This window comes from Heloderma suspectum, chromosome 16 (assembly GCF_057233095.1).
Source record: "Heloderma suspectum isolate Gila_16-S chromosome 16, 16-S_ref, whole genome shotgun sequence".
Lineage (NCBI taxonomy): Eukaryota > Metazoa > Chordata > Lepidosauria > Squamata > Helodermatidae > Heloderma > Heloderma suspectum.
The window spans coordinates 1213581-1234901 of NC_139473.1; the positions used below are offsets into that span (position 1 = coordinate 1213581).

The following is a 21321-nucleotide window of genomic DNA, read 5'->3' on the forward strand; positions in this document are numbered from 1 at the left end:
AACAACAGCTGGGCACGCGTTTAGCATTCTGAGAATTTCAGTGTTCTTGGTCCACCGGGCGGGGGCGGATTTGCTCCCCAGCAAAACAGTTGAAAGCGCTGTTCCTCAGTGCCCTTTGTGCACTCACCCCCAGCTCTCTTAACGGCACCCTCCCCTCATCCAGCAGATGCTCACCACGCAAGCGAGGCATCACTTTGAGGGCTGCCAGGTGCTGCAGCAATGTTTTTCATAAATAATTCCTGGGTGGCTTTACACACAGAGCAGCCTGGTTTGCTGTCAGCCAGCAGGGCCCAGCTTCCCCCTTATCCCCTTGGTTAGGCGGAACAGAAAGGCCGGCAAAGTCCGAGCCCCCCCCCATGCCAAAACCCAGCCCGGATGTGGAGGGTGAGCCACTCTCGGGCCAGAATTGGGGGTTCTTTCGTGCATTTACATGGAGTTGCATCGCCACCCCGCACACTCCTTGTTGCTCAGCCCTTGTTCGGGGCAGGGTACTGTGGGACCGGCTTCTCCTGGCGGCCTCCCCGACGTGGGCCCGGGAGGGTGAAGCGTGCCGGGCGCTCCTTGGAGGAGGGGGGGCTTGCATCTGGGCCTGTGCATGGCTGGCACTGTTGCTGGGCGTGGGGAGGGAGGCCTGGTTGAGCGGGGAGGGGAGGGGCAGGAGGCTGCCGGGCTCCCTAGGCGGAACGGTACTCTGGATTCTGTTGCCATGGAAACTGTGCTGCTGTCCCAGATGCTGCTAACTTTGAAGTCCACCCAGGATGGAATCAGCTCAAAATAACAGGGAAAGGAGCAGCGGCAGTGGGGAGGGGGGGAGGGGGGCGGAGGGAAGGACCCTGTTCACTTTTAAGGTGGATCTGCAGTGTTGTCACAGGGAGGGAGGGCGGTTGCGCTTGCCTCTGTGCCGGCGCTCCTCCTCCTGCCCTGGCTCAGCTCATCCTGTCACTCATCATGGCGTGTCCCTGGGGCGAGAGTCAAACTGGGGGGCCTGCGAGTCAGAGAGAGGCAGGGCAGTGGGAGGAGGCAGGGGCACTTGGAAACGAGATTTGGGGGAAGCCGTCTCCCTCTTTCTAGCGCAGCCTCTCCCAACCTGGGGCCCTCCAGAGGTGTTGGACTGTGATTCCTAGCATCCCCTCAGCCAGCATCCCCTGAGCTGAGCTGCTCTGCTGGCTGGGGGATGCTGGGAGTTGTAGTCTAACACCTCTGGAGGGCCCCGGGTTGGGAGAGGCTGCACTAATGCATCTCTTATTCAGGAGTTGAAAGTCTGTTGTTGCAGCTGTGGCTCCGTTTTATTCACACAAAAGCAGCCCCCAAATTTTCAGTTCACTCAGTGCATGGTGAGGAGAATGGGGGCAGGGGAGTTTGCATTGTGCAGAGCCCCCCTCCAAAACGTTAAACCCAAACCCCAGCCACCCTGTCCCTTGTGACAGATGCCAACCCTTCAGATAGGGGCCGGGAGCAGCGTGCCAGCGGGATACCTGCCTCTCCCTGAGCTAATGGTCCCGGCGTGCCAGCACCGCAGGGGGGGGCACAGGCAGGCTCGGCATCTGGGTTCCATTTAGGAAAGTTTTTATCGACCCACAAGTGCCACATTCGGAACAGACCCGGGCAGGGGGATTAGAATACATCTGAACAATTCTCTCCTCATTTTCTGCTCAGGGTGAGCTTCCTTGGCAGAGGCTGCACAGTTTTGATGCATTTGCACGTGTGGGAATTGTGCAAGTAGCCCCCCCACACATTTACTGTCCTCCCCCCAGTGGCCATTCCTTTATGCCCAAGACTCAACGATCTTGAAGCAAGCTCAAGAGACCCCATTTCTTCACTTGCCGTTTGAATGTCATTCACACAGTTGGTGCCCCCAGAGGGCTGATTTGGGAGGAGCTGCCTCAGCCCTCTTAGACTAGGGGTGAGCAGCCTTCGGCCCTGCAGCCTGACCTCCTGCTGATGGCAGCAGCCCAGAGGCGGAGAGAAGGAGGACAGGAAGGAAGAAAATTGGGGGAGCTAGCCAAACTGGATTGAATGATGGAAGGAGGAGGGGAAAAGCCCCCTGCAAGTGATGGTTAATCATATCATAGAATCATAGAATAGTAGGGTTGGAAGGGGCCTACAAGGCCATCGAGTCCAACCCCCTGCTCAATGCAGGAATCCAATGCAGAGGTTCCAGGCCTCTGGCAAGGAGGATGAAAATGGGGGGGGGCAAAATGGAAGGGGAGAACCCCCCTACAAGCAGTCAGTCTAGACCTCTGGGAAGAACAATCCATCTCTGCCCTGGCAGCCTGCTGAGCAGGAAGGGGGGGGGGGAGAGAGAGATGGTGGTGTCTCAGAGAGACAGACAGATAGACAGAGGGGGTGTCTCAGAGAGAGAGAGAGAGAGAGAGATGGGGGCGTCTCAGAGAACGAGAGATGGGGGTGTCAGTTCTACAAGCTCCTCCTGAAAAATGGGTGTCTGTATGCTGCTGCTTCTCCCTTAGTGGAGTCATTAAAAGTGCATTAAAGGTTGTTGTTTTTATTTTGCATTTGCCTTTTCTGTTCGAAGAGGGTCAGAGTCACTGTCTGTGTGAAAGCGTGCTTTGCAGAGCCAAGGCCACAGTAACGTTCCTGCTCTGTTCTCTTTGTAGCTCATATGGGCTAGAAACTTGTTTTTTTCTTAGGAGGGCGTGGAATGAAATTTAAGCCTGCCCAGGTTCAGTATCTGGTGATTGCATGTTGCAGCGGTGGTAGCGTGGAATCCACCCACCCTGGGAAGGGAACTGGCAGAAACTGGATTTGGGGTGGAGAGGGAGTGGATGAAGGAGAGTATTTCTCTTGACATGGGCAGCTTGAAATGTGCCAGAGAAACGAGCCTTTTCCCTCCTCTTCTCCGCCAGTCCCCATCGACTCCACGCAGGGTGTCAAGATGCTCTACGTCTTTGTGGACATCAGGATCGACACAGCCCATTTCGTGGAGACGCTGCGCTTCAACTTCCACGCAGGGGCCAAGCTGGCGCTGGTCAGCACCGTCCAGTTTGTCTCCGCACTGCAGGTATGAAAAGCTGTGTTCTGCCCTGGGAGTGGGAGCTGAGGGGTCTCCTTGCCGCCCCTTCCCCTCCATCGCAAAGCAGGTCAGCCGCTGCGGGGGGCAGGGGAACAGGGCCGGTGCGGGGGCCGCTGTCCCACCCTGGTGCTACTGAAACCCACTCTCACTTGAAGGCCATTAACTGGTGCTGGAAGGTCTGGAAGCGGGAGAGGAGGTTGGAGGGAGCTGCAGCAGCAGCGCACACGAGGCGGGACGGCGGGACGTACGCAGGCACGGTGAGAGAGACAGAGAGAGAGACCCAGACACACAGAGCGCGCGCGAGACAGAGACACACGCGCGTGTGCACAGAGAGGCGCACACAGACACAGCGAGCGAGCGAGCGAGACAGACACGCACGCGGGTTCAGACACAGAGAGAGAGACACAGAGAGGCAGGCAGACACAGCGAGTGGGGGGCGTGGGACACAGAGGCGCACGCGCACCTTGGGCCACTTCTGTGCTCGAAGCCAGGTCAGAACTTTCTGGGCTCTCCACAGCCTGTGTGGGGCGCCTCAGCCGCTCACCCTCAGGGTGCCTGGCCGATGTCCACCTGTGCGGGGGAGCGGCGTCTCCCGGGCCCTGCCAGGCACCCCCTCCCAGTCCTGCTCCAGGGCTCAAGTGGCGCTCTCACAACAGGGGATCAACGCTCCCTCCCCCCTTCTCCTCCGTCTGCCTCATGGGAGCCACTCTGTCAATGTCACAGCAGGCGGCCGAGCGCCGCACACCGATGCGCTAACGGGCGGCAGGCAGGCAGGGGGGCGCCCAGCACGGCTGCGAAGCGCCTGGACAGGCAGAGATGGATGGGGGCCGCAAGCCTTTGCTGTCTGAACGCGCTGCCGTTGGAGCATCACGCGGCAGCTGCTCCGGGCTCTCAATTGATGCCTCGCCGGGAGTCTGCAGCAGGCGCAGCCTCGTTGCCAGCGGCACCACATCATGTCTGGGGGAAGCCCGGCCGCGTGGCATGATCACGCATGCCCCCCGTGGCGGGTTTTCCCAGTTAGACCCTCTGCCACCCAGCGTGGGAATGTCCGGTCTTCCCCAGGGCCCCTCTGCCTGACCCATCGGAAAACAGAGGCGCAGAACCTCTTTCAGCTCGAGGTCCGGATACCATCTCTGAGAAGCTCTTGGGGGCCGCATCCCCTGGTGGGGGGCCAAAGGGACCAAAAGACCAGCCGTTGTAGCTTGAAGCTCCTCCTGCCAGTTGCTCAGCCGTGGAAGAGGCATTTTGACCATCTTGGATGGGGGAAAACTGCCCCAAAGCCTGGTAGGCTGTATCAACAGCTATACTAAGCTAGTGGAACTTCTTTGTTCCTCAGCACTCTACCTCTGTGTACCAGGTGGTGGTGGTGGTGGTGGTGGTGGTGGTGGTGGTGATGATTTCTATACCATCCAACAGCCAAAGCTGTCTGGGCAGTTCACAGAAATTAAAACTATAAAATACGACATGATAAAAGGTAGTATAAAACCTTTAAAAGTTTAGAACAGAATAAAACCAAAGTAAAACCAGAGTAAAAGCCCACAGCAGTGTAAAGATATAAAAAGTCAATAACACATTAAACACACACACAATACTGAAGGGCCAAAATAAAACAGTCTTCTTCAGGCGCCCCAGAAATGGACAAACACCAGCGGAGGGCTGTTTCCCGTCAGGCCCTGCTGCTGTGACCTTCCTGGGGTAGGGCACGGCTTCCGGCTGTCCCCTGTTGGAGGCAGAGTGCTGAACTTGATGGGAGTTTGGCCACGGCTGCTTGCAAGCCCAGCATTTCCCCCAAGGCTTTCAGGAGGGCCGTTCTCCCAGGTGCCCATTCCTGGAGGTCCCACTTTCCGCTTCCTCCCCCACCACAGGCTGCCAGCCAGGAACTTCGGTCCGATTACCCTGTCTGCACCCCACAGTGCAAGCCTCTCTCGCCTGGAGAAGTGCTGGGCTGTACATCCCCTCGGTTGGCCCCAGACACTGACGCCATCGTGTGAGTAGCTGTAAATGCTTACAGCCAGAGCTGACGCTTGTAGATACCAGTTTAGGGAGCAGTGAGGCTTACTGGTTAGAGTGATTTTTTCTGGGGAACCGGGGGCAGGATGTTATTGAAAACTTGTCTGGAGTTCCTAGGTAGGATGGTAAAGAATGGTGAGGAACACTGCTCTGGAATGCTGTCGGCCACCGGCGCTCCTCTTAATGGATCCCAAGCTGAATATGAGCCAGGAGAGTGATGCAGCTACTAAAAAGGCTAATACAATCTTGGGCTGCATTAACAGAAGCAGAGTGTCCAGATCACGGGAAGTAATTGTTCTGCTCTGCTGTGCATTAGTCAGGCCGCCTTTGGGGTCCTGTGTCCAGTTCTAGGTGCCACACTTTAAGGAGGACATGGACAAGTTGGAGCAATTCTGGAGAAGAGTGGCCAGGAAGGTGAGGGGGTCTGGAAACCAGGTCCTGTGAGGAATGGTTGAAAGAGCTGGGTATGTCTGGCCTGGAGAAGGGAAGATTAAGGAGAGACATGGGAGCGGTCTTCAAATACCTGCAGGGCCGTCATGCAGGAGACGGAGCAGACTCTTGTCTGTTGCTCTGAAAGGCAGGACTAGAAAGAATGGGTGGAAACTGCAGGGCAGCAGATTTTGGCTAAACATTAGGGGAAATGTGCTAACCGTGAGAGCTGTTCAGCAGTGGAGCAGACTCGGCCTCGGGAGGTGGTGGCTGTCTTTCGCCAGAGGCGTGGAAGCAAAGGCGGGACAGCCCTCTGTCCGGGATGCTGTAGCTGCACCCTGCAGTGCGGAGCCTGCATTGAGCTGGCGGCTGGACTAGATGATGTTCAAGGTCCCTTCCACCCCTCCCGCAATTCTTTCTTGGCAGAAGCGCTGGCTGGAGGGTGCTGCACCTCTCAGCTTAACCAATGTTCCTTGATCCGGGGGTGGGGGGTCCCCTTGGCAAACCAGCTGATGGTAGAGCCAGTGTGGGGTTCGAGGGCACGTGAACCCCGCCACCCTTTCCCTTATTTCCTCAGTCCACAGTGACTCCTCTGGATGGGGAGGCTGTGGGGCTGAGAATCTGGATGGGGGGGGGAGTTGGCAGCTGGGGAAGACAGATGGGCCGGCCCCCAATGCTGCCACCCCATTAATTTTCTTTAAGGACAGCGAATTAGACAGGCCCCTGGCTTCCGCACACCTAATTATTGGAGGTAATGAAAATGCTTAATGCACTGTGAATGCCGTGCCAGAGAGCACTGGAGAAATAAATAACGGGCCCATCCTGGAGGGGGTGGGGGGAGGCCAGGCTGCAGGAGTGGGGAGGGCCCCTTTCCAGCCACCCCCCAACCCAGGGGAAGGAGGAGGGCAGGACTGAAGGGGAGTTGCAGACTCCAGGTCAAGCGATCCCCTTGTCCCAGTCGCCACGCATCCCTCTCTTGGGGGCCTGAATTACAATACTGCCCCGATGCGTTGGACTTCGGCTCCCAGCATCCCCAGCCAGCGGGGCTGCTCCTCTCTGTTTGGGGTGTGATCAGAGCAGGCGGTAGGCAATGTGTTGCCATCCAGATGTGTGTGGTCTGCAACCCCCATCAGCCCCTCCCAGTGTGGCCAGTGCCTGGGGATTGTGGGAGCAGCAGTTCCAAAACATCTGGAGAGCGGCCGGGCGGCCTGCCCCTGGGCTAGAGCGTTCCGTCCTGCCTGGTGCAGCGAGCGGCAGGATTTCCCTGCCTTCCCAGGAGAGAGCCTGTTGTGTCTGTGCTCCTTTCAGTGAGGAGTCAAGCTCGGAACAGGGATTCCTGGGAGGGCCGGCCGTGGGGCGAAAGGGCAAAGCACGAGGAGGGCCAGAGCTCAGTGGCAGAGCCCCTGCTTTGCGTGCAGGAGGTCCCGGGTTCGATCCATGTTGTCTCCAGCTAGGGCTGAGAAAGCCCCCCGCCCAAAACCCTGCAGAGCCACTGCCAGTCAGTGTTGGCCAGGGTCTGGCGCAGTGTAAGGCAGCTTCCCCTGTTCATATTTAAACCTGCCTTTTATTTAGAACCATGGGAACTGGAATCTTACTTTGCTTTTAAGGGAAGGAGCACCGCCCCGTGGGGGAGCCCCTGCTTGTGTGCAGAAGGGCCCCAGGTCGACCCCGGCTTCTCCAGGTAGGGCTGGAAAACCCCTGCCTGCGTCCCCGGAGAGCCTTCGCCGCCAGTCCACGTCATCGGGCTGGGAAAGGTGGAGCGAGGGTCCGGCTGGCGGTGGGCTCCTTCCTGGGCTCCCAGGTCCGCCTCCTCGTTCACCGAGACACGGCAGCAGCCTCTGCTCTCGGGCCACGGCCGGCACTGGTGCCCAGCGCAGCCGGCCTGGTGGTGGTGGGGCCGCCCCTCCTCCTGCGCCGCCCCGCGGGGGGCCGCACCTGGGGCCGTGCCTCAGACCGCCAAGGGCCCAGTGCGCCATGCCTCGTCGGGCTGTGAGGCGATGGGCCTGATCCGAAGCCACTGCTTTCGGCAGGCCAGGTCCATCAGCTCCAGCCAGAATTGCCTCTGTAGTGCTGACGCGGCGGACGGTCCCGACGCATCCAACTGGCTTGTGCGATGCCGCTTCTCTGAGGAGAGCAGCGCCTCTTTCTGCCTTTCTGTCTCTGGGTGGACTACAAACAGTTAGAAAACTAAAATGCCATGGGACACAGAATGTAAAACACAATGCAGATATTTAAAAGAATTAAAAGGATAAAATCCAGTCTAGCAGCCATGAGTTCCGCAGGTCCATCCTGGACACGTCTCCTCCCTTTCCAAGAGTCCCACCTACTTCTTTGTCCACAGAACCTCATCTTATTCCTCTCTGGTCCCCAGCTGGGTGAGGCGGATGGGGGGGGGGGGCTACCTAGCTGTTTTCAGGTTCTGCACATGAGGCGGGGGTAGCATTGATTTGCTGTGTTCTTGCTCCTCATCCCCCACCCAGAATGGGTTCAGGCTGCTGCTAAGACACGCCTTGGTCCCCGCTATTATTTTTGCCTGTCTCTTGGGCTAGCTCCCCCCACCCCCACCCCTTTTAACAAGGCAAATTAGCTTTGATCCTCCAAGATGTCATTCTCCAATTAGAGGCAAAATCTAGTCAGGTTTTCTGTCCGAATTCATTTTCCGACCTCTCACTCCATTAGGGTGGCCGAACAAAAGAGTTTGAAATGTAATTGCCGACTTGAAATCTGATTACAAATGGAAGCTGAGACGTCCTCCTCCGTGCATCCTTGCTGGTCCTGGGCCAATCCTTCCCAGGTGCTAGCTTGGGGCACTGGCCCGGGAGAGGTCTTGGATGAAGGGACTGGCTATTGGACCGAGAATGTCCTCTCTGGCATTGCTCCAGCGATTGCGCCTCGAACCCCCACGTCTCTAAATCAAGGGGCAAAAGCAGTCAATGAGGATTAGGGACAGCATGCCTTGAAGGGGGTGGGGGGGCGCTCAGGTTTTCTGTAGAAGTTTATCTTCCATTACGGAGGCAAAAGGATTACAGCTATTGGTGGGAGATGGGTCTGTTGACAGACATTAACCGTGAATGTTAAACTGAGCCTCCCTCTTCAAAAGTAGCATACCTGTAAGTCACTTTGGGAATAACTATTGGCAAAGTGGGATAGAAACATTCATTAAGCAAGCACGCCAGATTGCTTTCTGTGTTTACACTCAAGTATGTAAGGTGCCTTTTTCTATACCCCCCCAAATAGTTTGACTCCATACAACATCAAGTTGTGCCAATAAAAACACAGCCACAGTTACCTTTTTTAAAAAGCAGTGTTAGCAGCAGCCGACGAGGGTTAACTAATTTAAGGGTACAATCCTGTGTATGTTTAGGCAGAAAGAAGTCCCAGAACTCCCAGCATTCCCCAGCCAGCATGGTTACCAGGTCGGGGAAAGATGCTCGGTGCCGGGAGGGGCTGATCTGTCTGACACCCCTCTTCACGGCGACAGGGCCAGGGCGAAAGGCAGCGGCGGCCTGGTTCTCCTTCTCAAAGCAGCCCCTTGTGGCGCTCCGGCGACCTGGCCTGAACTCCCCCGCCGCCTCTTCTGTTGCAGGTACCTCGGGGACGGACGCTTCCATCTGGAGTCTGTCATGATCGCCAACCCAGGGATTGCTGCCTACAGGTACAGGGGGCAGGGGCCGCGGGATGGAGAGGCGCGTCCAGAGAGGGGAATGGTCCCTTTGTTACCACCAGAGCTCCTCCACCCATACCAGCTCCATGTTTCTGGAAGAGGCGTGGGCTGTGCTGTTCTTCGTTCCTCCATGGCTTCCCATCCCAGGCGGCCTCCGGCCTCATGCAGACGCAACAGGCAGCTGTAGGTCCCAGCGCCTCGCCTGCACCCCGTGTTTGCATCCCTGTTCCTGAGCCGCCACAAGGCACTCCCTCGACATCCCCCGTTCCCAGCCGTCTCTGCTGCAGACCCTCCAATCCGTAGGGACGCCCTGTGGCTCTTCAGCCCCATTCTTAAGCTAAATGGGTGGAACAATCTCGCTAAAGACCGGCTTGGGAATTCAAGGTTGGACAACGCTGGAAGGACAGCAAACAGTGATTACGGCAAGGCAAACATGTGTGGCAGACACCTGCCCTCTCTCCTGCGCTCTGCTTGGGAAGCGAGGCCCCTCGTTTTCCTGCCGTGTATAGTATGACTCTGAAGCCATACGTTTCACACACGTTTTTGTCTTGCAGGGTGGCTGTCCTCTTTGTCAGAGACAGTGACCTGGTTCGCACATCACGACAAGCCACTGTGGGCTAATCTACCCACAGGGCTTGTTGTTGCGCGCCGGCCAACATTTTTTAAATGCAAGCCATGGTGGGGGCTGCCGCAGTTGGTCATATCATGCGAACCCAGTCAGGGTGGGTTGTTGGCATGGTTAACAAAGCACCCACAACCCCAACACAGTCCATGGGTAAGTTAACCCACAGCGGCTTGTCGTGATGTGCAGACAGGCCCAATGAGAAAGCGATGCGGCAAAAGGATTTGCCGGTGTCGGGTTCATTTATTCTTTGGTGGTCGGTAGCTGCAGTTCCCCATCTATGTGTTGCGAGAAACTAGTTAAATAAGGAGAGGATCCCGTGAGTTGAAAGTTCCCAGAAGAGGCTGTCGGTTGTGCCTGTTCACGAGTGCCTGTTCTGGGCTTGCCTCCTCTTAGTCTGAAAGAGCGGAGAATCACACAGACTCGTGGAGAGGGAAGGCTGGAGGGCAGGCAATGCCAGCTCTTGCGTGCGCTCCAAAAGCGAACCTTTCCAGGGGAAGGGTGCTTCTGGCTTTTATGGGGGGGAGTGTTTTTCCTCTTCAGGAAGCATCGTTGGAAGCAAAGTGCATGGCGCCATGTTGACTGGCTGCCGGGGGCAGTGGGGGCCCCTCCTTTGCCGCAAAGAGCAGCTGCCATTTACTCCCCCGAAATCTAAACATTTTGACAAGTACCTGCGAAAGCGTTTTGCGGGGCACCCATTAACACCCCCCCCCCGGCTGCTGCAGGCAGAGGCCATAAAACGCAATGATGAGGCTGCTGAAAGGCGATGAAATATTCGCCGCTCAAGCGAGGCCGGGCCCCGCTCGGCGGAATCTGAATTTCTGAGTAGGTCGTTTGTTACCGGCAGGCGGGGGACAGCAGCTTTATGGGCCAGGGAGGCGGCCCGGCCCTGGCGCAACTTGATTAAAATTCCCTTTGTCGAGCCGGGCAACAAATCACCCATTTCCTGGGAAGTGATGAAGGGAAGAAAGCGGCGGAGCGTGGCCAGGAGCGGGGGGGTGAGCGGTGTGCTTCCAGCCTCTCCTGCCAGGTGGGACGCAGGTTGGCCTGGCTCTCCTCCTCGCAAGCAAGCAGCCCTGGGTCTGGCCGCGGCTCTCGAGGGCTTCAGGCAGGATTCCTTCCTAGCCTTACTTGGAGATGCCGGGGACCGAACCAGGGTCCTCCTGCATGCCAAGCAGGGGCTCTGCCACTGAGCCATGGCCCCTCTCCATTGAGGCACTATGGAGATGCTCCTGCCTGGATGTCTAAGGGGACGGATTTGTGGGGATTTGGGAGAGACCACAGGAAGTCCATGCAACATCTCATTAACCTGTGGGACTCTCTGCCACAGGATGTGGCGAGGGCCACCAGCTCGGTCACCTTTATCAGGGGATTAGACAAATTCATGGAGAGGAGGAGGGCCGCTTGCTACAGGAACCTCAGCTGCCAACGGCAGCTCACCTCCATATAGCAGCTGCTGGGGGACACTGGCGGGAGGACGCCCTTCTCCTGCTTGGGGTCTTCCTGTGGCGGCGTCCAGTTGGCCCCAGTGGGAGCCGGCGTGCTGGACTAGGCAGGGACCCCCTCTGCTCTGCCAGCAGGCCTCTCCGGATGTTCTGATCGAAATGCCTCCAGCGCTGGGGTTTTGCTTCTGCTCAGAATCAAACTGGGCTTCGTCCTTTTGCGGGAGGCCCATGGCTGAGTGGTGGATCACCTGTTCTGCAGGTAGGCAGTCCCACGTGTCGCCTCGCCCAGTCTTAGTGTACCAGGCAGGAGGTGACAGGGAAGACCCCTCTCCCCCAGAGAGCCTGTGTCGGTTGGTGTAGACTCGGTAGAAGGTACCTTCCTACCTTCCCAGTGGGCACTGCAGCTGGGACAGGGGATGGGCGAAATCTGAATGGACCGGACAACGCGGAGATGGCGTAAGGGATGCGTGTTTGCCAGGGGCGTTGTGAGGCTCCTAAAAGGTTTGGGGCCCAGGTCTCTAGGATACACATTTGCACAGGCTAGTTTGTATCTCTATATGGAAATTAAAAAATAATTTCTAGGATGTATTTAGATTTCACAGGCAGCACGCCAGGCCATTCAATTCTCATCCAAGTCACCCCAAATAAAGTAAATTCTCTAATTTGCACCCTGCCCCAGATCAACCCAACCCAGTAGTTCCTTTTCAAGTACAATTAATTTGCAATCTCTCATTGTCCCATCCCCACCCCTCTCTCTTTCCCTCCTGCAAGAAAATTGCCCCTGCCCCAAGCAATTAAGCTTAAAGGGAAGCCTTCCATTGGTATCAATGGACTCCTGGGGCTCTGGGGAAATGGATCCAGAGCCGTGGGCGCATGGGCCGAGACCTAGCAGTGCCCCTGGGGTTTACGACTGGAGATGGTTCCTGGGGTCTTTGGGTGGGACAGGTGTCTCCATCACCCTGCCTAACCGCTGTGCCGCTCCCTCTGCAGGTACGACCCTTACAGCAAGGTCTTCTCGCGAGAGCACTATGCCCACGAGCGCATGCAGGCGGCGCGGAAGGCAGCCATCCGCACGGCCTCTCGTGCCAGCAAGTGGGGGCTGATCCTGGGCACCTTGGGGCGCCAGGGCTCCCCAGCCGTCCTGCAGGTGAGTGGTGCTGTGGCCGGTTTGAATCCCCCTTTGCCTCTTCCCTGGAACTCTCCTCTTGGGGAGAGTCGGCCAGGGTTGGTGGAACCGACGGTTCCCTCAGTGGGGGGTGGGGGCTTGCATGTACAGCGACGGGGGATCGGGGCATCCAGCCAGAGCGAACGGCCACCACTCCCTGTCTTGTTCCAGCCAATCTCATTTGTTAGCCTGCCTCCTGCTAACGAGGAAGTCCACATGGGCGGCACATGCCTGGAATGCTCAGCAATGAGGGCAGAGCAGCCGGTGCCGGCCAGGGGACGGGGGAGTAACAGACCCTCCTTAACGGCAGGTCTCATGGGGAGGGGGAGCCCGACATGGCAGTAGCTCTGGCCTCTGTTTTCTCTCTAGCTCCTTCCAGTGTACAAAGTTCTGGTTCCATTCATGGCTGGGAGGGGCAGTGGCTGTCCAGCCGGAAGGGAGCTCCTGCTCCTGCTCCCTGCCTCCCAGCTCCACCTCAAACGGCGCACGTGGATTAGCATCCTCTGACGTGCCCAGCAGTCATGTAAAGCAGGCCGTTTTGAAACGGCGTCCAGAATAAAAGTGGGAACTGGCACGATTGGCAAACTGAAATTGGACGTTAAAAGCGTGCAGAAATGGAGAGTATTTTGCTAATGTCCAAAGACTAAAGGAGATGGAACCTAGTGGATCTCTGTGGTGGCAGCGCTGCGATATTCCACGGTCTCATTCCCACCACTGAAAAGACCCTGTCTCCTCCCCTTTGTCTACAGCACGTGGAGTCTCGCCTCCAGGCCTTGGGGCGTCCCTACATCCGGCTTCTGCTCTCTGAGATCTTTCCCAGCAAACTGCAGCTCTTTCCTGATGTCGAGGCGTGAGTCCTGGCTGGAAGGTCTCCCTGTGGTTCAAAAAACCCCTCCAATCTCCTGCAAGATGGCCCAGTGCAGGTGTCTCAAACCTCGGGCCCACTGGAATGTGGCCCCTGAGAGACCTCTGGCTTGACACCTGAGGCCACCACCAGATTGCCACCCCTGGTTCGTTTCTTGCTGAGGGCATCATGGCAGCTGTGCCCAGAGCTGTCTTTACCCTGCGCTTCTGAGCGAGCAACGAGAGTAACAGGATTTGGGTGTGGGCCAGCTTTCATTTTTAAAAACTAAAAATCAGATCCAAGGTTCTAGTCCTTTGCATGGAAGTGTGTGGGCAACACAGAGGAAAAAAATTTAAAATCCCATGGGAAGATTCTTCTGTGCCCTGCAGAATAAACCATGCACATCTGGCTGGGAATTGATGGGAATTGCAGTCCAGCTCATCTGGAGGGCACCACGTTGGGGGCAGGGGCTGATCTGTTCTAAGGGCACAATACTATGCAGGTTTAGACAGAAAAAAGGCCTACAACTGGCTGGGAAATGCTGGGAGTTGTAGGCCTTTTTTCTGTCTAAGCCTGCATAGGATCGTGCCTTAAGGGGCTGGCAGCTGCTCTCTGGGGACTCTGTCAGAGAAAAGCAGCTTTCCCATTGCCTCCTGCTAGATCCTCCTAATGGGAGATGCTGGGGGTCGAACGGGGTCCCCTGTGTGCGCAGTGGCTGCTTCTCCTTTCACCTGTGTCTCGTTCCTTCTTTGCACAGGTGGGTGCAGGTAGCCTGCCCCCGGCTCTCCATCGACTGGGGGGAGGCCTTCGGAAAACCCCTGCTCACACCCTACGAGGTATGTTGTAGGCTCTGTGGGGTTTGTCGGGGGAGGGTTTTTTGCAGGGGGTGGGAACTGCCCAAGCAGGCAGAGTGGAGACTGGGAGATCGGAAAAAGGGAAGGGCTAACAGGAAAACCCCGGGCCTGGTTTCTCATGGGCCGAGGGCAAAACATGCATGAACGTGAACTCTGTCTGGAGCGGAGGGGATGGGATTGGGATGGTCCCAGGCAGGGGCAGTGAGCTAACTGCCTGAGCAAGGTCTCGAACCCGGACCCGAGCCCCTTTCCCTGTCCTTGGCAGGGAACTGGCTCCTCACACGGAATCCGGAGTTCCTTCCAGGGATAGGCAGAACTCTTAGGCATTTTACCTGGCAGAGGAAATGACCCCTCCGGCTTGGGGCCCTTTTAGGGCTGCTTCTGTCTCTGAGACCATCCTTTGGGGAATGGGGCTGGGCCCAGGTGCTGAACATCCCTCCCCGGCTCTGCCCTCCCCAGGCCGCTGTGGCGCTTCAGCAAGTAGCGTGGCAGGAGACGTACCCCATGGACTTCTACGCCAGCCAGTCACTGGGGCCCTGGACCGTGAACCACGGCAGCCACCGGCCCCAGAAGGGCAGCGGGACGCGAGAGGTGAGAGGCAGCGCCGGGCGACTTTGTGTCTGAGCAGCTCAGAGAAGGGGGGCCTTTCTGTGCACCCCCCCGCCCCGCATTCTAGTGCACACAGCAAATGCAGAATACTCCATTTGAAATGTACAAAGGAACCTTATAACAATATTTACCGTATGTCTGGTACAGCTGTGCCCATGCTGGTGCCCTCCGGATGTGTTCTACTGGGAATGATGGGAGTTGTAGTCCAACACATCCAGAGGGCATCGGCGTTTGTGAGGCTGATCTGGTACTTTCCGGTGCACCCGTGAATGCTCTAGTTGTGGCCCTTACAACAACCCTGTGATGTCAGTCAGTATGATTATCCCCCATCTTGTAGTTGTAGGGGCAGAATGCTGCAGCTGCCCTGGCAACGGGACCTGGCTTATCGCCAGCATGTTACACCTATGCTGAGAGATCTGCCGATATGCTTCCAGGCCAGGATTAAGGGTTTGGTGCTCATTTACAAAGCCCTTAACAACTCAGACCAGGATACGCAAGAGAGCGCCTGTCCCCCTGCCAGGCTGCTCGGTTGCTGTGCTCATCGGGAGATTCCCCCCTCATGGTGCCCAAGGTTTCAGAGGTCCTGTCCATCGTGGGGCCTTTAGTGCTGTAGCCCCATGCTCTGGAACTCCCCAGCGCCCCAGATGAGGCAGGTGCCAGCCCTTCTGGGTTTTCCTACTGAAAACAGGCTTTTCCCGGCACGTGTTCCTAGGCATGTAATCTTGTCTTCCGTCTGCGGAAATAGCTTACAGTATTTTAATTATGCTGCATTTTTGTACATCGCTCCGAATTTTCATTTGATGTGGACCATTCATATACATTTTTTCCAAACCAAAATAGCTTCCCTCCTGCTTCTCTCCTCCAGCTGGGGAAGGGCGAACCGGCAATGCTCAAGTGCCTTGAATTCCTCCAAATCCCTCCTTGAAGCTCGGTTCACAGTGTTTGCATTCCTGAACATGAGCACTCCCCCCGCCCTTAAATCGGGAAAAATGCATGTTTTCAATCTGGGGGAAATGTGCATTTTCAATGGGGAAAAATGCACACATTTAAAAATGCGCCCTCCCCCATAGGCTAACTTGTGAAAATGCAGATTTGCGGGGGGGGGGGCATGTGCTTTTGCGCAAGTGTTTGTTTTTGGAAGTGTGCAGCTGTGAAAGTGCCCGTTTTCAAATGTGAAGACAAGTTCAGGAAATTGCAAAACATTCCTGAGAATTGCGTTCATGCTCACATTCGGGCTTGCAAACGGGACATCTTCCCATGGTTTGTGCACAGGAGCGAAATCCTTGCACATCCAGCCTTGGCTCCTTGTGCCTTACTGGCAGGGCGGCATCTCCCCCCAGTGGCCAAGTTCAGTTGCGCCTGCGATGTCTCGCTTTGTTCTTTTGCTACTTGAGTTGTGTTTGTGCAGAGGAGACACCAGTGGACAGAGGAGCCAGGAGTCGTGGCACCTTGCAGTCCTCAGATCTGACAGATCCTTGGGCTCGTTGCTGTTTCAGTGTCACTTCTGATTCCATCATTTAGCGAGAACGACTGGCGCTTCTCCCCCAGCCTCATGGTTCTTTGGGACAGTAAAAAAGAACAACAGCACAAGTACAGTCGTTTGACAGCACAGGGCTGTCTGCTGGCTTGAGCTGATTAACCACTGGGGCTTCTAAACCATTTAATAAATGTGCTTATTACCAAAGCCTCAAGATAGGCGACTTTTTGAGAATATTCAAAGAAGGGAAATTCCTTCCAAAAAAGAGTGCCCTTTCCCCCCCCCCGGGGGGGGGGTCCATTAAAATTCACTGCCGTCGATCGGTCAAAGCTTTGGTCTCAGGCCTTAACACTCACGAAGCTACTTGTATGTTTCCTGCTCAGATACTGGATGCTGCTTTGCCCTCCAGTCAGACGAGTTCTCAGTTGCCTGCTCATGGACCCTGGCAGGGTCAAACCTGGGACCCAAGAATGCTAAACGGCACACAAGCGGAACACACGAGTGTAAATTATATAATTTATAATGTAAGGGGACAAAAGCAGTGTGTATACAAAAACTAAGTAACAGCACAATGCAAGGAACAGAACACACTGTTTTTGTCCCCTTGCAGTATAATATTGTATAATGTACACTCGTGTGTTCTGCTTGTGTGCAGTTTAGCATTCTTGGTACCTGTTTTGCTACAACTGGTGCCCTTCATACTCGCAAGGATTGAACCTGGGACCTTGCAAATCGGGGGCTCAGCCCCCGAGCTGTGACCGCTCCCCAGCCGCTGAGTTCCCAGAAGCCGGCATCCTCCTTGCAATCCCAGAAGTGCTCAGTCAGTCAGGGCTCAGGGGTGGCACCTACGTTTGGGGCACCGGGGATGCCTCTCGGATTGCCTGCGCGGATTTTGGAGGAAGTAAGAACACACAAAGAGCCCTCCTGCATCTGAGCAAAGAATTCTCCCGCCCAGCATTCTGTCCCACAGTGGCCAACCAGCAGCCCCAGCGGGAAGCCCACAAGCAGGACAGGGGGGCAGCAGCACCCTCCCCCTCGTGTTCCCCAGTATACTGCCTCTGATACCGGAGGTAGTGTGTAGCCATCAGGGCTACTAGTTACTGGTAGTTTCTCCATGAATCTGTTTAAGCCCCTTCTAAAGTTAGTGGCCATCGCTACCTCTCGTGGCACCTGTTCCACGGCTGAACTCTGCGCTGTGTGACGAAGCCCTTCTGTTTATCGGTCCTGAATCTCCCGCCACTCGGCTCCACCGGAGGACCCCGCGGGGTTCTAGTGTCTAGTATGGTGTGGAGAAAGCGGAGAGGGGAAAATCCCCCCCTTTCTCTACACAATGCCTCCTTTTGTACGCCGCTTCATCCGGTGTTTCTGCCCTTCTGTTTGAAGGAAGGAATCAATACTGCTCCTGATCACCTCACTCGGAGGGCCACAGGTTGGTGGATACAGTCCCAATGTAGTGGCTGAAATTTCCAAGATGCAGTCCAGCCTCTGTCACAGCACACAGTTTGGGAATCACTGCTTTAATTGATCATGGATTAACTGATTATGGTTTGCCTCTGTATTTAAAAGTCACTTTAAAAAAGGGGAAAACAGAAGAGGAACATTTAAAATGAGCGGAAGGGGCATCAGAGCACAAATCTCGTGCCAGCAGGGAGTTTTTGGGGTGCAACTCACCCCTCCCCAGGCGGGCTCAGTGTAGCAATCGGGTTGGGATGGTGCCACCGGGGGCTCTTTTGCCTGATGTCTTAAGTGACTGACAAGAGCCATGAGAAATGGTTCTGTCAGTCCTTATCGGCTCAGCCACTGTGGATGAGTTACGGCAGCTTTTCTGCGTCGAGCAGAGCCTGGCAGGTGCCTGATAAGAGGGTGAGTTTCTTGGCCCAGGCTCTGCAGAGGGCACTGCTCGAGTCACATGCTTCCTGGTTGTTTGTTCATTTATGTATGTATGTATTTCTCTAAAATATTTTTTCCTGCTCCTAAGCAGCTTATGAACAATCAGTTAAACAAGATGGTCTCAGCCCCACAGGCTTACAGTCTAAAAAAACACGGCATGCGAGGGAAGAGGAAAAATGAAGCCGTTTTTCAGCAGGGCTTCCCCCCTCATCTTCCTCTCGCCAGTGTTCTGGGAGAAGAGCCTGCAGAGCGGCATATGAACTCGCCTCCGAGTAGTGGGGTGGGGGCGTTTGCGGGTGGCGGGTGCGGTGTTCACCGTCTTGGTGTTCCCTGCTTTGCAGGCGCATCCGGCCAAGGCCGCCCCTGCAGCTGGGAAGGGTGCCTGTGAGACCTGCAGCTGCCAGGAGAAGGAGCCTCTGCTGAACCAGCGGCCTTGAATGGCGGAGCAGGGCCTCGCGTGTTCGGGTGACGCCTGGGACCGAGTTTCGCCGTCGGGCACAGAGCCAGCTTGGCGCTATGCTGAGGAGAAGCAGGAGCTGATCTTTGGGGGCACAGACACGTGGGGGAGCCTGGTGTCCAACAAGCCCCCTCCCCAACTTGCCACTTACCCCAGATTCCAACACTTGACCCGTTGGGTTGGAAAGGAGGGCAGTGGGTTCCCTGTTTCTGATGGCTCACGGTTGTGTTCAGACACACCGTGGGAGCAACTGCCGGCCCCAGGAGCCCAGCCCCTTCCGCCGAGTCTTCCTGCACTCCTGCTGCCCTCGAGAGGGCAGAGATCTCGAACCAGTTGGAGGCTGGGGAAGCAGGGGAGAGGCTGGCTTCTGCATGGCAGCCTCCAGCGGCGATGGTCCGAGGGTCAGCTAGTGCTTCTCCTCTTCTTGGGAGAGATGACCCCACCCACCCACTGAGTGGGTGGTCTCTTTGTCCCTAGTGGGCAAAAGAGGAACCCAGATGGGTCCCCGTTGGAGCTGGTTTGTGGGCAGGAAGAGGGAGGAGGCGGCCTTGGGGTGCAATCCTATGCATGTCTGGACAGAAAAAGCCCTACATCCTATACATGTTTTGACAGAAAAAAATCCTACAGCTTTCAGCATTCTGGGAATGCTAGGAGTTGTAGGCCTTTTTTCTGTCTAAAAATGTGTAGGATGTTTGGGATTTTTTTCTGTCTAAACACGCATAGGATTGCGCCCTTAATGACTTGAGACTGAGGACAAGCAGGAAGAGTTAGCACCTGCCATGGTGTCACCTCAGAGCTATGATTTTGTTTTTAAAAATCCTCATTCTTGAGGGTTTGGGCTAGCCAGGGAGTGGGGTAAGAAATAAAGTTTCTCCTACTAAATGCTGTGCTCCTCCAGTGGGGTGTTTGTAAGTTAGCAAGCTTTGTATTGCTTCTTTTCCTGACTTAACTTTTTCTTTACAAAAGATAATGTGCAGTGAATAAATGTTTGTGGCAGAAATGCCCCCTGTCCTGCGAATGCCCGTTTATCTAAAGCCCGTTTATCCAAATCTTGGATTCCTGCTGAGCAGATTTCGATGTCTGTGCTCCCTGCAATTGAATAAACCGTAAACCACGAGGAGATCGATGCTCTCGTGCAGCCATTTCCCACCACGGCTTGTGTGCCGCTGCAGCAGAGACTTTGCCTTCCTATGGGCTGCTGTTCCCCAAGCCCTTTTACGGTTTTGTAATGTAAGAAGGGAAAAAAGAACTAGAGCCTTACCTGCTTTGGAGGTCAGCAGAAAAATCCTTCATGCGCACGCGCGTGTGTGGCACAATTGATTCCCAAATCCTGTTGCGCCAAAGTTTGTGATGGAGTGGGCAACCCGAGAAAAATAGCTTCATGGCCCCTGCATTTCCAGAAATGACAGGCACATCAGCCAGCCATGCAGAGAGCGTTTGGTCATTCAGACGGATGTTCTTGGGTGAAAGGGAAGCAATTTGAGAAGTTCTGCTTGAACCAGGGCTAAGCCCAAGACCCTGGCTCTGAGACACAGGCTTCTGCCCAGGTGCAGAGTGTTTCTGTGCTGGGTGTTAAAGAGAGCATAGCCCTCCTTACCCCCCACAGAGGCCATTGGAACCACCTGCCCTGGAAGGATGAGAAGCAAAACTTACTTGCTTTGGGAGGTGTGGGGGTCATCTGGACCCCTGTGAGCCATTCATGTGGCAGAGATGACATGCAGGCAGATCCCAGCGAGGCCCACCCTGTACGGCTAACAGCATCCAGCTGCGTTACACCCATTTCCAGGAAGATTGGGAGGCAAAGCTGTTTCTTGGAGGTCTGCCCAGGCTTCTTCTTGAACTGGTGAGCAGTCCATGGCAGCAGGTCCATCTGCTCTGGGGCACTCGGTGTCATCTTGCAACCAAGAACAGGCGCCCAGATTAGCTCCCCCCCCCCCCGCCCCGTTCCCTCTCTCATCCTTTTTCCTTTTGTGTCACGATTTTTAATCCCTACTCTCAGGTTAATAATCTGCCTCATTTTTTACTAGTTGTAAGATATTTTTTAAAAGGAGATCTATAGATACACATTTACACTGGGTAGTTTGAGTGGAATGTTGATGGCTTAAAAAACAATAATAAAAACATCACTATCTCCGCCCCTCCTTCAGGATGGGGTTGGAGAATATACTGAGTATAATCCAGTATGGGATTAAGGGCCACAGAATTTTGAAACACATCGCTCTGGCTGGATTGTGCCAAATGGTGTGTGTGTGAGTGAGTGAGTGAGTATTATAAATTAGAGATATATAAAGCTGGCATGGTTGGGGTGTCAGACTAGAGCTAGAGAGACCCGGGTTCAAATCCCACACAGACAGGAAGCTCAGAGGGTGACTTTATGTCAGTCTCTACCTCTCAGTCTAATCCACAGGGTTGTTGGGAGGATCAAATGGGTGATAATGATGGGAGAACCATGTATACGGTGGAAGGGAAGTGTAATCAATGAAGGGGAAGATGGAATTAGTATTTTATTGTTTATATTATTAGTTGTTCAGTCGTGTCCGACTCTTCGTGACCCCGTGGACCAGAGCACGCCCGGCCTTCCTGTCCTGCGCTCTCTCCCGGAGCGTGCTCAAGTCCATATTCATTGCATCGGTGATGCTATCTAGCCATCTCACCCTCTGCCGTCCCCTCCTTTTGCCTTCAGTCTTTCCCAGCATCAGGGTCTTTTCCAGGGAGTTTTCTCTTCGCAATATTATTAGTAGCACAATATATTTTAAAATATGTGTACAACCCCTAGAAACCAGCTTTATGTAAACAATAGCATAGATAATTTTGTCTGCTCAGC

At 55.3% G+C, this 21321-nt stretch overlaps 2 protein-coding genes across 9 annotated transcripts in view; one reads left to right on the top strand and one right to left on the bottom strand.

Annotated features, from left to right (window-relative positions):
- The window catches only part of DPH1 (diphthamide biosynthesis 1), a 35013-nt gene extending 15158 nt beyond the window's left edge, over nt 1–19855 (top strand). For both annotated transcript variants that reach the window (XM_084822917.1, XM_084822916.1), the window contains exons 5-12: nt 2865–3019; nt 4897–5018; nt 9057–9125; nt 12192–12348; nt 13116–13216; nt 13968–14046; nt 14524–14655; nt 18382–19855. In XM_084822917.1, the coding sequence (XP_084679043.1) occupies nt 2865–3019; nt 4897–5018; nt 9057–9125; nt 12192–12348; nt 13116–13216; nt 13968–14046; nt 14524–14655; nt 18382–18477 (911 nt within the window). In that variant the 3' untranslated portion in view covers nt 18478–19855. The remainder of the gene's footprint in view (nt 1–2864; nt 3020–4896; nt 5019–9056; nt 9126–12191; nt 12349–13115; nt 13217–13967; nt 14047–14523; nt 14656–18381) is intronic.
- Nucleotides 1228–20429, bottom strand: LOC146334776 (uncharacterized). Of its 7 annotated transcripts, none has more exons than XM_084822919.1 (4): nt 20151–20396; nt 19759–19955; nt 7066–7630; nt 1236–5516 (listed from the first exon to the last, which is right to left on the bottom strand). In XM_084822919.1, exons 2-4 carry the CDS (start codon nt 19878–19880, stop codon nt 5403–5405), a joined length of 801 nt encoding a protein of 266 aa, XP_084679045.1. In that variant the 5' UTR covers nt 19881–19955; nt 20151–20396; the 3' UTR covers nt 1236–5402. The 7 variants fall into 7 exon arrangements, 5 of the variants coding, with proteins under 5 accessions (XP_084679046.1, XP_084679045.1, XP_084679044.1 ...); XM_084822918.1 differs by having other exon boundaries at nt 1237–5516; nt 19759–19885; nt 20151–20429; XR_014786152.1 differs by having other exon boundaries at nt 1243–5516; nt 5692–7630; nt 19759–19885; nt 20151–20429.
- Between the last annotated feature and the right edge of the window lie 892 nt (nt 20430–21321).

Excerpts from the sequence above, each read along its gene's own strand:
- LOC146334776 (XM_084822918.1), bottom strand. The coding sequence starts at position 20,391 with ATGACACCGAGTGCCCCAGAGCAGATGGACCTGCTGCCATGGACTGCT. Across the intron at positions 7,631-19,758 it reads TCTGCTGACCTCCAAAGCAG|AGACAGAAAGGCAGAAAGAG; the intron begins GTAAGGCTCTAG and ends TAGTCCACCCAG. Across the intron at positions 5,517-7,065 it reads CTCCTTCCCTTAAAAGCAAA|GCCAGACATACCCAGCTCTT; the intron begins GTAAGATTCCAG and ends TCCCTTCTCCAG.